At 56.8% G+C, this 15,041-nt stretch overlaps 1 protein-coding gene across 1 annotated transcript in view; it reads left to right on the top strand.

Annotated features, from left to right (window-relative positions):
* The window catches only part of LOC143696059 (uncharacterized), a 186,038-nt gene extending 178,031 nt beyond the window's left edge, over positions 1 to 8,007 (top strand). The window contains exon 7 of the mRNA XM_077191265.1: positions 7,088 to 8,007. Coding sequence (XP_077047380.1) covers positions 7,088 to 7,798 — 711 coding nt within the window. The 3' untranslated portion in view covers positions 7,799 to 8,007. The remainder of the gene's footprint in view (positions 1 to 7,087) is intronic.
* The last annotated feature ends 7,034 nt before the right edge of the window (positions 8,008 to 15,041 follow it).

Genomic DNA, 15,041 nt, shown 5'->3' with positions numbered 1-15,041 from the left:
CAGATATCCTCACCCCGGGCTCTGCCTTGAGCTGTGCAAATTCCATCAGTGCAAGCAGGCAGAGCTCGGGGTGAGGGGCAGGGGGAACCAGCCCAATTCCTGCCCCAGGCAAGAGACCCAGGTACATTGGCCAGGCTTTGCCCAGCAGGGTTCATTTGCATTCCTAAAGCTCCTCTCCTGGCTGACTAGAACCAAAGCTTCTCTTCCAGGGCTGCCATCTGGTGAGTCACATGTGGCCCCCCGGAATCTGCTTTTTTTAAAAAAAAGTATTAACTATTTAAGGGTTAAAAGTATCACGGTTAAAGCTCTTCAATTTTGCAAAATGCAACATAAAGGCGAACATGGAAAAACCCAGACCAAAAATTGATTCTCACCCTTCTGTCCCAAACCTACCTGACAATATAAAGTAGGATTATAATAAAAAATGTTTCTCATGTTGTAATCTTATCACTGAAACTGTAGGGAAAACAAAAACTCTCCAAGAATCTCTTTCGTGTGAGAGAGTCAAGGCATTGCTTGGTTCTGGCCAGGATGTGCAACAGAAATACTTTCATCCACACATAGCCCGGCTGAGCAGAAAACATCATTCCATGACATGTCAGTTTTACTCGATTTTTCCTAAACTTTACATAGTCTGAACCAATCTAAATCCACTGCTTTAATGTTCATTGCTTCCAAGTCGTGTAAGTTTTTAGTGTTTGGTTTCCTATTAGACTGGGATTTCTTCCCCTCTGATGTGAATTCCGCCCACACTCCTGGATTTCCTTCTCAGCCTTTTCCAGACCAGGTGTCTCCAGCTGTGCGGGGGCAGTGTCTGGGGTAGCTGTTGGTTGCTGTTTGCTGCGGGGCGTTGATGTTTTGTTGCTGGTCCTTATCTTTGTGGGTGTCTTTTGGGCTATTCCCAGTCTGTTCGGATGTTAAACTCGTCTCCATTGAGTGGTGGAGATGAGTTTAACATCCGAACAGACTGGGAACCCCTTAAATAAAACCTTTAAAATTTCTTTCCCAAAGGCAAACCTTTGAGTAGAGAAACCTTTCTGAGCAGGGAAATAAGATTTAAAAGAAGCAGGATGGGTACATTTTGCAGCAGTGCAGTCGCAGGCAGCCCAGAGTGTGGGTGTGAGTGAGCCCCAGGGTGGAATTGTGCCGCGGTGCTCCCCAGCAGCTGTGGCAGTGCAGGCCCAGCCAGCGCTGGAGCTGCAGCAGCGGCAGCGAGGCTTGGCCGCAGTGGCTGGAGGTGCCAGGGGAGGGTGGCCAGGATTCCCGAGGGTTTGAGCAGAGGATCTGTGGGCAGGCCCAGGGGCTTGGCCCGCTGTGGAGCCCTGGCTGCTGCTGCGTTGCCTTCAGGGCAGGCTCAGGGGCGGCTCCCATGGTCCTGCTGCAGGCGGGAAGTGCAAATCTCCGGGGCTTCAGAGCCCCTGAGGCCAGGCTGAGGGGTCCCCCCGTGCTCAGCTGTGCTGGCGGCTGTTTCTGGCCTCAGGGACACTTGGCGTGGGCCCCTTGGCCACCAGTGGTGCTGCTTTGCACTCCTTAGGCAGGAGCCGATGGCCTGGCTGGGTGTTGGCAACAGCAAAGTCCCAGGGCAGGCTCTGTGCCAGCCCAGCTTCCTGGGGGAGAGATTCCACAGGAGACAGGATTCTGGCTACAGCCTGCCTTACATTTACATCCCTTATTTCCACCCTGCACTAGGTGGAGAATTGCCCAGGTAAGGAATTCCAGACATGAATTCCAAGGGAGATAATTGAATATCTGCCTTGGGTCTGGCTCTTTTTCTTGCCAAGGCCAATGGCAAAAGCTGTACCCATGGCATCTTGGTTTCCATCTCCGGCTTCCAAAGGTGTTTCTTTATTTCCCCATTCATTCTTTCTACCCAACCCGAGCTCTGGGCTTGCCAGGGGTTATGGAGGTCCCATTGTATTCCTAAAGCTGCCATAACCCCCTGAAGGGTCTTTCCTGTAAAATGAGTTCCCCATCTGAATCTATGGCTTCCACAATCCATTATCTTTGAATTATTTGTTTTAGCAATAGGTTAATAAGTGATCCAGTGCTTGCTGAAGCAGTCAGAATTGCTTTTGCCCCCCTGTTAGGTGCCATGGTGTCAGCAGAAGATTTTGAAGCCTTCCTGCTCAGGGCATTTCAGTGCCAGGCTCTTACAAGCACCCACAGCTCCGCGGGTTGAGCTGAGCATGGGCCGGTGACCTGCGCTTTGTCTGATTCCCCCTCCTTAATAACAGCCTGTCTTGTAGCTCTTTTCCCTCCTGCTGCCCTTGCAGAGCCATCCACAAACACATTGTCTCCCTCAGGCCAGGGAATGTCCCATCCATCTCTCCCAGCCTGGCTCGGGAGCTCTGTCCCTTGAGTGCAGTCCTGGGTTCCTTGCCAGCCCCTCTCCAGGCTGTTCAAACAGGAGGCTGGGTTAAACCCTTGCCCTGTCCTCAGTTCTGAATCCTCCTGTGCCACTGAACAAGTTTCATACTGTAATAACCGAGCCCTGCTCATCCATTTAGAGGCTCTTGTGGTTGTCAAAGCTTTAACTTGATGCCAGACTTGAACTCTAGGAGATCCTCCTGTTGTCATCAGTTTTCAGGCCTCTGCTCCCACGGAAGCTGTGGCTGCACAATTCTGCAGACAATGAGGCTGCTCTCTGGCCACTGGGTTAAACATTTTAGCACAAGAATTCCTTTGGCAAGACCCTGTTTAACGTCCACCTATAATTCAAATTCTTTTTCCCTGTCTTGAAGGCCCAGGCCACTCGCCTCAGTTAATCTTAATTTTAACACTTGAAAATTCTGTGTTTCCTCCTTGTGTCCATCCATCCAGTTTGTTGACTGGCAGGATAGGAGTGTTGTAGGGAGACATCCTTGGCTCCAAAAGCCCTGCCTTTAACAGGGACTCAATACCAGGCTGTGAGCCCTTCCTTCCCTCTCTTGGAACAGGGTAGTGCTTGTCCTGGTTGCTTTAATTTGTAGAGGCTCCATATCTAATTTTCTGTATTTCCCTGGGGCTGCCCACACTTCTGGGTTCACTTCAGCATAGGCCTTGTCAGACTTTTGACACAGAGGTACAACAGAACTAGCCTCTGTGTCCCTTTTTACAGTATTAAAATCCAGCTCTCAAACTCCTTCCTAGTTAATTACAATCACAGGAGGAAGAAAAAGAAATTCATTTATTTCAAACCTATCCCCCACAGCTTCTAATAGTGGTTGAACAAATCATACCTGCTCATCTTTCCCACTCATTCCCTTAAAAATTAAAATATTCCTTTACTATTTTCCCCTTTAGGTCTAAGATTCAGAGCAGATTGAGAGGCCCCTGTGTCCATCAGGAAATGCCTCCTCTCAATGCAGACCCACCTGAATGTTCTCAAGGGCTCCAGTGTGGAGGGTCCCTGGTGTGATGGGAGCTGTGACAGCCCTGCCAATCCATGTCCATCACGGGCTGGACTTGCTGGTCCTGAGGGTGCTGCTGTCTCTGCTTGCAGTGTCCTTGTGCCCTGCAGCCGGAGCCCTGATTCCTTGCCAGGGGCTGTTTGGGTGGGCTGTGCCCTGCCGAGGAGGGCAATGCCTCTGCCGGGTGCTTGTGGCCGAGCCGTGCCCTGGGTGCTGGGGCCCCCTTGGGCCCTGGGGCTGATCCCTCAGGGGCTGTAGGAGCTCTGCCCTGGCCTTTGCCTTCAGCTTGGCCTTTTGCTGCTCCCTTCTTGCATTCACCTGCTGGGCCTTTGTGCCCAAGTGCTGCAGGGCCTTCTTCTGCCCCTCCTGCAGCCCCCCTCAGTGCCTGTGGGTGCTTGTCTTGCTTTACAAGACAGGCGTCTGCTTGGGAAGGCAGAAAAAGCCTCTCTTGGAATGGAGAATGCAAACCCCCTCCCTCTTAATTTTTAGGATAGTGAAATCAAGGGGCTCTCAGGCAAAGATATGGGATTAGGAATAACGGTTCTTTACTAGTGTGTATAATATAATAATAGTAGTGTGTATCAACAGCTCCGGCAGTGCCAACAAACAGAGCCCGGAGCCGGTCCCGGCCTTTCGGCTGCGGCGCTTTCCCCTTGGGTGCAGTTCCGGGCACGGCCGGCAGGGGCGCCGGTGGCTCCCGCGGGGCGGGGCAGCGCATCCCTGCCATGGGAACCTCTCTGAACGGCAATAGAGCAATCCCTTCATCTAACTCTTTCACTTTTTTACCTTCTCTAGCCTTTCTCCCGTGTTTTGAGAAAGAATTTGGAGAGGGCTGCCTTTTAACTGAGCTCCTCGTGTTTCGATAAGGTGCTTCCTGTAGAGAGAGGGATTTTCCCTGAACAGCCGGAGCTGTGGTTACCAAGGGGACGTAACTCAGAGCAGGAGGGGTCAGGGGAGGATATCCCGCCGAGGCTCGGTCGGAGTGTGGGCAGGGTGTGCTGCCGGAATCGCCAGAGGGGGATCTTCCCGTGGAGGCCGAGCCGGAGCGTGGGCAGCCCCCACATGGCTTCTGGCGGCTGATCCGGCAGCTCCCGGCAGAGAAAAGGCAGGTGGGAGACCCCGGCAGCAGCAGCGGCGCTGCCCAGCGCAGCTGGCACGGGCAGGGCAGCCGGGGATGGGATGGCTGGGACCCGCCCTCGGTGCGGTCGGCGCGGTGACCTCGGCCCACGCGGCAGGACAGAGCAACCCCATCTTGCCCAGCATGGCCGGCAGAGCGGCCGCGGGCCGGGCAGTGGGGCCAGGGCACACAAATTCACCGCCAGCGCCGGGGCAGGTGGAGCTGCCCTGGGCAGTGAGCCCGCACCTGGGATGGAAACCGGGGCAGGCGGAGCTGAGGCGGGCAGCCAGCCGGGACCCGGGACAGGCGCCTCGGCCGCCAACGGAGGGGGCAAGAGCTGCAGAGGATCCCACTCTCTTTCTGACTTTTCCTCTTGTTCCCCTCCCTTTCATTTCCCCTTTTTATTTTCTTGGTTTTTTCCTCGGGTGTTTCTGATACTTCAAAGATTTTTATTCTCCTAAAATCTCCTGTCTAACATATGGCATATTCTCTTTCTTCTAGATTAAATGGGTTTTTTTCCAAATAAATCCAGAACCTAACAAATCTAAACTTCTGCTTGGATATTTTGAAATGGTCGACGAGCTAACTCATGACCTCCTAATGTTGTTTTTCTCATCACCTTTTTTATTTATCCTTTGGCAAATGAAGCATCTTTCAGTTACTTGCTTTGCTACACCAAAAATCCCAGTGCACCCAAAATTCCTTAAAAAATGATCACACAAAGCTTGAGTACGCCAGTGGGGCTTCTGATGCACGTCTTCTAATCTTTTCCTAGTAAGCACATTTTATTAAGTAATTGTCTTCCATGTAGAAGTTTCTATTTCCCTGATTTATCTTGTTCATATCCTATCTTGTTTAATTCTTTTTTCTCGGCTTCCCTAAACTTTGGAATTTCCAGCTTTTCCTCGTTTGGAGTGAATATTAACATAACTCTTTCAGCTCCATTTTCTGCTGCATCCTTAGCTTTGTGATCTGCCCCCAGTTTGCCCAGTTTGCCTCTCCTTTGGCCCGGGCCGGGTTCCCCCCGCCCGCAGCGGCTGGGAGCAGCCGAGAGCCCCGCGCTGCCCATGCCGACCTGGCCCGGCTCCATGGCCGCTGCTGCCGCGGGCTGCGAGGGCTGCGGGAACGGGGCACCGAGGGTGTGGCTGCTGCTGGGGGAGGAGGAGGAGGGAGGGAAGGGCAGGGATGGAGGGGGAGGAGGAGAAGGAATGGAAGGGGCGGGATGGAAGAGGAGCAGGAGGTGGGGATAAGACAGAGGAGGAGGAGGAGGGGGGATGGAAGAGGAGGAGCGGGAGGAGAAAGAGCAGGGAAGGAGGCGGGGTTAGGAGGGAGGAGGACAGGGAGGTGGAGATAGGACAGAGGAGGAGCGGGAGGAAGAGGAAGAGGAGGGACAAAGGCGGATCAAGGCTGAGCTGCGGGAGCCACGCGGTCTCGATCCTGCCTGAATTCGCAGCCCCCACCTGTGGGATCATCGCCCCCCCCCATGGCTCCGGTGAGCGGGGAGGGGGAGCCCGGCCCGGATATCCCGGGGGGTCCCTGGGTTGGGTTTTTGGGGGGATGTTTGGAGAATGAAGAAGTCCAAGGCTGAGCGGAAAAGGCCCCTCGGGGGGACATCGGGGGGTGGCGGTGGCGGCTGCGGGCAGAGGCAGCCTGGAGGAGCAGAGCCCTGTGTCCCCCAGGAGGCCAAAGTGGGGAGGCCAGAGAGGGGGGAGCGCCGCCATTGGCGGGAGCCTCAAGAGCCTGGAGAGGGGCAGGGGGGACTCCTTGGAGCCGCTGCAGCCCAGAGCAGAGAATGAGGGGAGAAGGGAGCCCGGGAGCCCAAACAGCCCCGGCATCCCGAAATGGGGAGAGCCAAGAGGGGGGAGCTTTTGGCATTGCTGGCACTGCCAGCAGCCTGGGCAGGGGGGGCACCCAGGAGAAGGGGGACCCCCAATCCAAGTTTGACCCCAGCAGCTGGGACAGGGGGGAATCCCCGAATTCCAGAGGGGAGGGACCAGGGATGGGGAACTCCTGGAAGGCTTTTTCATGGCTGAATCTTGGTGTTTGGGAGGGTTTTCTGGAGCCCAGATGGCCGGTGACTTGTAGAGATGGACTTGGGTGGGGGGAACTTCAAACTCCAGGTGCTCATCCCTTGTTTTCTCCAAACCAGGATTTCACATTGCCAACCCCTGTGAGGCTGTGAGAAAGAGGAAGATGCTCTGGGACACTGAGGCAGGTGAGGAGGAAGTCAGGGCCCCTTTCCCCTCTGTGCTTCTCCATCTCCCAGCCCAGCAGGGCCCCCAGCTGCAGCACAGCCCTGGGGGGATCTCGTTGCCCTTGCCTGTGGCACGGAGGCAAATCCCATGCTGTCCTTGTCCTTCCTCGCCCAGAGCAGGAGCTGAGCATGGAGAGCAGGGAGGACAAATGCCCGCGGCAGAACCTGGTGGCAGAGGCCGTTTTGAGCGGCTCCACAGCGCAGGAAGCCAACGGGGAGGAAAAGGCCCGGAGATGCCGCATGAGGAGGGGCTGCAAACGCAGATGGCGGGGATGGGAGGGGGAAAGAGCCAGCCTGGGCCGGGAAGGCGGCCGGAGATGGAGGCAGAGCTCGGAGCTGGTGCTCCATGAGCAGCTCCATGATGGGGAGAAGCCCCACACATGCATGGAGTGTGGGAAGAGCTTCAGGTGGAACTGCCACCTGATCAGGCACCAGAGGATCCACACTGGGGAACGGCCCTACGAGTGTGGGGAGTGTGGGAAAAGCTTCAGAGAGAGCTCCAGCCTGATCAGGCACCAGAGGTCCCACACGGGGGAGAGGCCCTATGAGTGTGGGGAGTGTGGGAAGAGCTTCAGGAGGAGCTCCCACCTTATCAGCCACCAGAGGACCCACACTGGGGAGAGACCCTATGAGTGCTCCAAGTGTGGGAAGAGGTTTCCGACCAGCTCCAGTCTCTTCCAGCACTATCGGATTCACACAGAGGAGAGGCCCTTCCAATGCCCCGACTGTGGGAAGGGATTCAAGAACAACTCCACCCTCGTCACCCACCAGCGCATCCACACAGGGGAGAGGCCCTACGAGTGTGATAAATGCAGGAAGAGGTTTCTGACCAGCTCCAGGCTCCTCCAGCACTATTGGATTCACACAGAGGAGAGGCCATTCCAATGCCCCGACTGTGGGAAGGGATTCAAGCTCAACTCCCACCTCATCACCCACCGGCGCATCCACACAGGGGAGAGGCCCTACGAGTGTCCCCAGTGTGGGAAGAGCTTCTCCAGGAGCTCTCACTTGACTCAACACCAACGGAGGCACCGGTAAGGGAAGCCCTGCGAGTGCCCCGAGTGCGGGAAGAGCTTCGTGCGCTGCTGCAGCTCCATCCCCCACTGGAGGAGGCACTTTGGGCACAGCCCTGGTCACTCACATTCCATGTGATCCATGTTGGGAACACTCCTGGCTGCTTGTCCTTTGGTTTGGCCTGAATTTTTTTCTCTTCTCCATCTCTCTCTACTCCAAAAGCCAAGAGGGATGGATCTGTCCCCTCAAAACCACTCAAATCCCACTGAACATAACTGAACTTTAACCCAAAAAGGCTCAATCCTACCTTAAATTCCTTGTTCCCTCCTAAAAAAAACTCAATCCCATGCCAAACTCAATCCATTCCACACCCACCAGGGTGAGATGGGGTTGGAAGGAGATTGGGAGAAGTGGGATCCCAATTTGGAGCAATGGGATGGGGATTGTGTGGGATGTATTTGATAGCAAATAAAACTTTCAGAGTTACTGATTTCTGTCCCATTTATTTTCAGTCAATTCTGTTTGCAGAGTGCCACCTTCTCAGCTGATTCAATTCCTATAAAAATCCCATGTTTTAAATCATCTAACCCAAACAATCCAAAAACCAATATCAAAATAAAACCACCCGCACACAATTAATGTTTTAAAAATAATTTTAATTTTTCAAGAGTACTTAAGGATGTTATTAAAGTTATTAAATCATAGTTGGAGTATTGTAAAGAAGAGTTGAGATTTTTTTATTATAATTTATTTAATTTCAATTATTATTTCTTTGTTTATAATTTTATTGCAATTTGTTGAGGGGATAGGAAGGAAGTTCAAGGGCAGGAACATTTTTTCCTGGCTGGGAACTGGAATTCCAGACCCTGGGAGTGTGTGCAGGACCCCACAGACTGGGATCAAATATGGACTGGGATCAAATATGGGCTGGGATCAAATATGGGCTGGGATCTTTTGGATTGGGGCTGCACAGGCTGGGACCATATGGATCAGGACCACACAGACTGGGATCAATTGGACTGGGATCAAATATGGGCTGGGACTGTTTCTGAAAGTAACTTTGTTATAAGTTTTTATTTCTGTTGTTAATTAAGCTCAGTGAAATAGCTGCTTGTGTTAAACTGCCTGCTTGGATGGGATAACATCCAATGCACCCAGGATGAGGACACCTGTACAGATCTGCCAACTATCAGCACTCCCCGTCTGAAGGCAGAGTGCACCAAGGCCCAAAAACTGGAGGTGATAAAGAGAAGGAGCCAAAACCACAGCCAAGAAACACACATGCTCTGAAAAGGCAGACCCAAGGAGGGGCCATGTAAAATCATTCCTGGAATATGTAAAGTAGTTTATGGATATGCGTGAGGCTCTATGAATATGCACCAGGCTGATGTAAGGGGAAAGGTATTTCAGGGCGATGCAGATTCCTTGGTTGTGGCTTTAGTCCATTTTTATCACCTCCAGTTTTTGGGCTTTGGTTCACTCTGACTCTGAGAAATTGAGGTTTTGGGATTTTTAGTATGTTGTGGATGGAAGCAAAATGGAGGGCACAGTGTTTCGTCCTGGGTTTTTTCTTCATGCTTCTTCCTTCTTCTTCATGGGTTTGGGTGGCTTTTTGTATTTGGGCAGAAATTCCACATTGCAGGCTCTTTGGGATCAGTTATTAGGTTAAAAGGGAAAATAATCTAGGTGTCAGTTCCTAATTGGATAGTTTAGTCTTAAAAGACCTTGGAACAAGAGATTGTTGGCCATTTTGTGCCTTCTAATGAAAAGCTGCTGAACTCCCAGTAATGAGGCTGTTTTACCGATAAGAAATAATAAACACTTGAGTCTGAACATGAATTACTGTCTCAAGTGCCTTCAATCCAGAGCCAGTGAAACCAACAACTGGTACCCCACAGCATGAGGTACTGCCAAGGCAGAACTTGTTCATGCTCTTTTCCCCTGGTGATTTTCTACTCCCGTCCAGACTCTGATAGCAAAGCCGTGCTGGTGACAAAAGATTGACCTTGGCATCCTGGGGCACTTTCTGGGTGGGTGTTTGAATCTGCTTTTCCAGGCCTCGGGCTGAGCAGGGTGAGGCCGAGGCCTGGGCCCCTCCAGGCGGCGCCGGGAGCGCCCGGGGCAGCGGCGAGGGGCGGCCCTGAGGGGCGGCACAGGGGGCATTTCCCCCGAGCGGGCGGGCGGGCGGGCGGCGGGGAAAGGCGCCCTGGGCACAAGGGCAGGCACAAGGGCCCCGGCTCTCTGCAGTGCGGGCGGCCCAGCGCCGATCGCTGCTCCCGGAGCCGCTGCCAGGGCCGGGTCTCCTCCCCGCCGCTGACCCTGCACCTGCAGCGCTGCCTCCGCCTCTGCCGGGCTCCCCGGCACGGACGGCAAGGACGTGGACACGCTGCAGCAGGGGCCCAGCAGGGACACCCAGATGGTGCCGGGGCTGCAGCTCCTCTCCTGCAAGGAAAGGCTGACACAGCTCGGCTTCTTCAGCCTGGGAAAGAGACCCAGCCTTGATCCAGCTGTGGCCTTCCAGTACCTGAGGGCAACACACAAGAAAGCTGGACAGGGACTTTGTACGAGGCCAGGCAAGGACAGGACAAGGAAGCATGGATCCAAATGGAGAGAGATTAGGTTTAGGTAAGGGATTCAGAAAAAAGGCTCTCCTGGAACAGGTTGCCCAGAGAAGGTGGGCATGTCCCGTCCCTGACAGTGTTCAAGGCCAGGCTGCATGGAGCTCTAGACAAGCCGGTCCAGTGCAAGGGGTCCCCAGCCACAGCAGGGGGGTTGCAGCCATGGGATTTTCCAGATCCCTTCCAAGCCAAACCATGCCACGACTCCATGATTCTGGGATACTGCCCCTCCTCATCCTCTGGCAGAAAAAGAAACTTGGCCCCATGTTCCACACTACAGACCATGTCTTTTGGTAGCCTGCAACTGTGTCAACAGAGGATGAAAAGAGATGACATTACTGACACGATTTCCCTTTTCTACTTGAAAAGTAAATGCTCTGCTCCTGTCCACTCTGGCAAAATTGTCACAAGAGGCAATTGTTCCCCATGAAATGCTTGGTCTCGTGCAAAGAAGAAAGAAGCCAGAAGCCAACAGTCTTCGTTATTGCTACATTGTTTTCTTTGGTTACTTCTCTAATAGGAATGACTTTGGGGTGTGATTTGTTTGTTTCTCTCTTTCGTTCCTTGGGGCGCGCGGCGGCTCCTCCGTTGGGTTCGCGGGGGCAACGGAGGAACGGCCGCGAGCTCCGGCGGCTCCGCAGCAGCAGCAGCAGCAGAAGCAGCAGCAGCAGCGCTTCTCTTGATTGGTTTTCCACTCGACTTTTCACTCACTCCCCATCCCCTTCTCCCTCTCACACTCACTCTACTCCCGTCCCGTTCCGTCCTGTCCCGTCCGTGTTCCGCCTCTCCCAGCCCGGCTGATGCTGTGCCCCGCAAGGCGCCCCTCGGCGGGGCCGCCCCGTGCCCGCCCCTGCCTGGCCCGCCGTGGTTCCGCCTCGGCCGGGCTCTCTCCGTCCTGGCTGTGGCGCCGCTGGAAGAGCCGCTCGCTCTGGTGCTGGCGGAGCAGCGCGGGCTTTTGGCTGCGCCTGGCGTGGGCTCTGGCCCAGCCCCGGCCGAGGGCCCGGCCCCGAACAAAGCCCCTGCCGCGGTTCCGCCCGCAGCCGCCCCGCTGCCGCCCGGCTCCCGCCCCGTGGCCGACAGTGTGGCCGGCAGCTGCCCCGCAGCTCGGCAAGCAGCAGCGCGCCGGGCGGGCGGGTGCCCCGGGCAGAAGAGCGGCAGCGCGGTGCCGCCCGCACAGGCGGAGACGCCTCCCCTAGAGCAGCTCTAGCGGCAGGGCCCGCTGCTGGGCAGCGGCGGCTGCGGCAGCGTTTACTCCGGTCCCCGCCTCACCGAAGGCGCCCCGGGAAGAGACGGGGCCGGCTCGGAGGGCGGCGGCGGGCGGCGGGCGATGAGCTCAGCCCGCCGCTGGCCTTGGCTCGCAGGCGGCCATCAAGCGAGTGTCCGGGAGCGCATCTCGGAGTGGGCGCGGCTGGGGAGTGAGCGGGGCCAGCGGGAGGAGCCGGCGGGGCGTGCCGGGCGGGGCTGAGGCGAGGCCCGGCAGGGCGGCAGCCGGAACACTGCGAGGGCAGCGAGCGTGGAGTGAGCGGGGGCCGCGCAGCGCCCCGGGCCGGGCCATGGCGAGCCGCGGCGGGGCCGGGCAGGGGCTGCCCAAGGCGCGGCTCAGCATCGGCCCCGCTGACGGCATCGCGGTCCCCCCGCAGTGCAAGGGCGCCCTTGTGCCCCTGGAGCTGGCGCTGCTGTGGATGGTGTCACGGCCTGGCTTCCCCGGCGTCGTGAGGCTCTTGGACTGGTTTGAGGTGCCCGAGGGCTTCGCGCTGCTCATGGAGCGTCCGCAGCGCTGTCAGCACCTCTGGTACTTCCTGCACGAGCGGCGGTTCCTGACGGAGCCCGTGGCGCGGGGGCTGTTCCGCCAGGTGCTGGAGGCCATGGGGCACTGCAGCAGCCGCGGCGTCCTGCACCCCCACATCAAGGCCGAGAACGTCCTCGTCGACCTGGCCACAGGCGAGGCAAAGCTCATCGACTTCGGCTGCGGCACGATCCTCCAGGACACGTTCTACACCCGGATGTCAGGTGAGCCCAAGACGGGGCCCAGCCGGGCAGCGGAGTTCCCCCCTTGGCTGGCAGAGGGGGAAGAGGGAGGAAAAGAAGGAGGGAAGGAAGGAGGGGGAATCCATCTTCAGCCAGCTGCAGCCAAGTTGCTTTTTGGCAGGGCAGGCCCTGGCTGTTGTGGAACGGGAGCTGGCTGGGAGGGAGGGAGCAGCATGGGCCTGATGAGCTGCGCCCGTGTCCCATAGGAACGCCGGAGTACAGCCCACCGGAGTGGATCCTCTTTGGCTGCTACCATGGCCAGCCAGCCACCATCTGGTCCCTGGGCATCCTGCTCTATGAGCTGCTCTGAGGGCACCTTCCTTTCCACACCAACGAGGACATCGTCTGGGGCCAGCTCTTCTTCCTGTCCCGGGTGTCTCAAGGTGGGGATGCGCCTTCAAGGCACGAGGGGAAGAACAAACGGGGTTGGGAGGGGCGGCTGGCACATAAGCGTCCTGCTCTTGCAGCTGGTGAGGAGGTGGATCTCCCGGGCTTAGCTGGAGGAGGTGGCACCTGTGCCTCTGTGCTGGTGTCCTCTGCAAGAGAGGATCGATAGGAAGCTTTTGGATGCAGCTCTGAGCACTCCTGGTGTGGCCTGGGCACTGTGGAATGTGGGAGAGCACGGACAGGAGCCTTGTCCCGCTGAGTGGCGGTTTCTGGTTTCTCTGTGCAGAGTGCCAACACCTCATCAGGTGGTGTTTATGCATGGAGCCCACAGACAGGCCAGCACTGGAGGACCTTTTTGAGCATTCTTGGCTGCAGGAGCCCTGCCTGGCCCAGGAGACAGCAGAGATGCCTCCCTGTGCTCAGTAGGATCCAGGAGCCCAGCAAGCAGCAGCGGCACGCGTCTCGTGGCGCTGGAAGAAAACCCCGGAGCGTTTCCCTGCGGCCGCGGTGCGGAGGAGAGAGCGCAGCCGAGGAGATGCTGCTTCCGCTGGTCCCCGCGAGCTGTGGAGGCAGCGGCTCCGTGCTGCCCGTCCCATTGGAGAAGTGGTGGCAGTGCGGTGAAGGTGCCACGGACTGGGACAGGGGAAACATCCCCCTGCAGCTCAATGGCATCGTGATGTCCCCGCAAGCCGGGGCACAGCTGGCGCGTTCTTCTGGAGCACGACGTGGAGCTGGGAACACCATCCTGGAGCTGGCGGCTGGCGGGGCAGAGCCGATTGGCTTTGGCTGCAGCCCCTGCCTGGAGGACACGCTCTGCGCCCCGATGGAATCAAGATGAGTCCCCAGCCGGCGCAGGGGCGGGGGGATGCTGGTGCTCCCAGGCACGGCAGGGCTCGGCCTGGCCACGCGCCAGAGGTTCCCCGCTCGGCGGCGCTGGGGAATATTAATTTTCCCTCCGGCCGCCGAGCTACTTTTTGGCAGGACAGGGGATGGATGTTGTGGAAGGGGAGCCGGCTCCTGGCCTTGCTGACAGCTTCTGCCAGCCAGCCTGGCACGGGCTGAGGCGGGGGCAGCCAGCCTGACAAAAGCATCCATCCATGTGGATGGGGGCGGCAGAGGGGGACGGGTTCCCAAGCCGTGCCCCAGCTGGTCTGCTCTGCAGGCCCTTGAGGAAGGGGTGTGTTTATGGGCAGGAAAGGTGCGGATTTTCCCCACCTGTGGACAGGTTTAATTCTCACATGGAGTGGTCAGAGCCTCCTCAGGCCCATGAAACGGTGACAGGCTTTGTGCTTTTTCTTGTTTCCAGGTCTTGTTTTGAATTGACTTTCGTGCAATTGTTCTTTGTTTTTCCCAGGAGGATTACACCTGGTGCCCGGACCGGACGGGGAAGCGCCTGCAGCGTCCGTGGAGCGCATCCAGTGCCAGTGCTGCCCCAGGGGCCATGGTCTGCAGGGACAGCCCCTTCCAGAAGGACGAGGACCTGGTTTGGGATCGGCTCCTCTCCTGGCAGCAGCTCTGCAGAGGTGGGCACCTGGCTCCACAGCTCAGCTGGCAGAAGGGCTCCGGGCAGGCGGCACCGGGCACACGGGCATCCCGCTCTTGCAGCTGCTGAGGAGGTTGCTGTGCCGGGATTAAGCAGAGGAGGTGGAACGTGGCCTGCCCCGCTGCCCTTCTCTAAAAACAGAGAATGGGTCGGGAGGTTTGGGCTCTGAGCACAGCCAGCAGCCTGGCCCAGGCACAGGCCATGGCGGGACAGGGGGACAGGAGCCTGCTGCCACTGACCGTGGCTCTCTGGTTTCTCTCCGCAGGCTGCCAGCACCTCATGCCATGGGAACGGCACCGCTCGGCCTGCCAGGCTGGGACGGCTGGAGGGCGGCCGGTGTTCATTTGCTGTCAAAAATAAATTGGGTTTTTTTGTCATTGTCATCATCGGAGCATTTCTTTCCTCCTTTTCCAAGCTCTTGGCCTCCCTTCCTCCAGGGTAATCTTTTTTTTCCTTCCTCAACCGCTTGATGGCATTTGGCAGGGGGGGTTAAGCAACGTGAAAAATTCAACAACAGCTCCTGTTGCCAACTGCAGCAGCCCCTTCAAGAGCCCTGAGCTTCCACCAAGGTCAGTGTGTGCCTTGCAAAAGGAAGTGCTTTGCAGTGATGGGGTTGTTGCCCTGCTGCAAAAGCTGGGAGGAAATCAGAAATGGAAAAATGCCAATTTGGCTCAACCACCGCCCAGGTTCT

Source organism: Agelaius phoeniceus, chromosome 28 (assembly GCF_051311805.1).
Source record: "Agelaius phoeniceus isolate bAgePho1 chromosome 28, bAgePho1.hap1, whole genome shotgun sequence".
Taxonomy (NCBI): Eukaryota; Metazoa; Chordata; class Aves; order Passeriformes; family Icteridae; genus Agelaius; species Agelaius phoeniceus.
The sequence above is the reverse complement of the archived record's forward strand: the minus strand, read 5'-3'. Positions and strand labels throughout refer to the sequence as shown.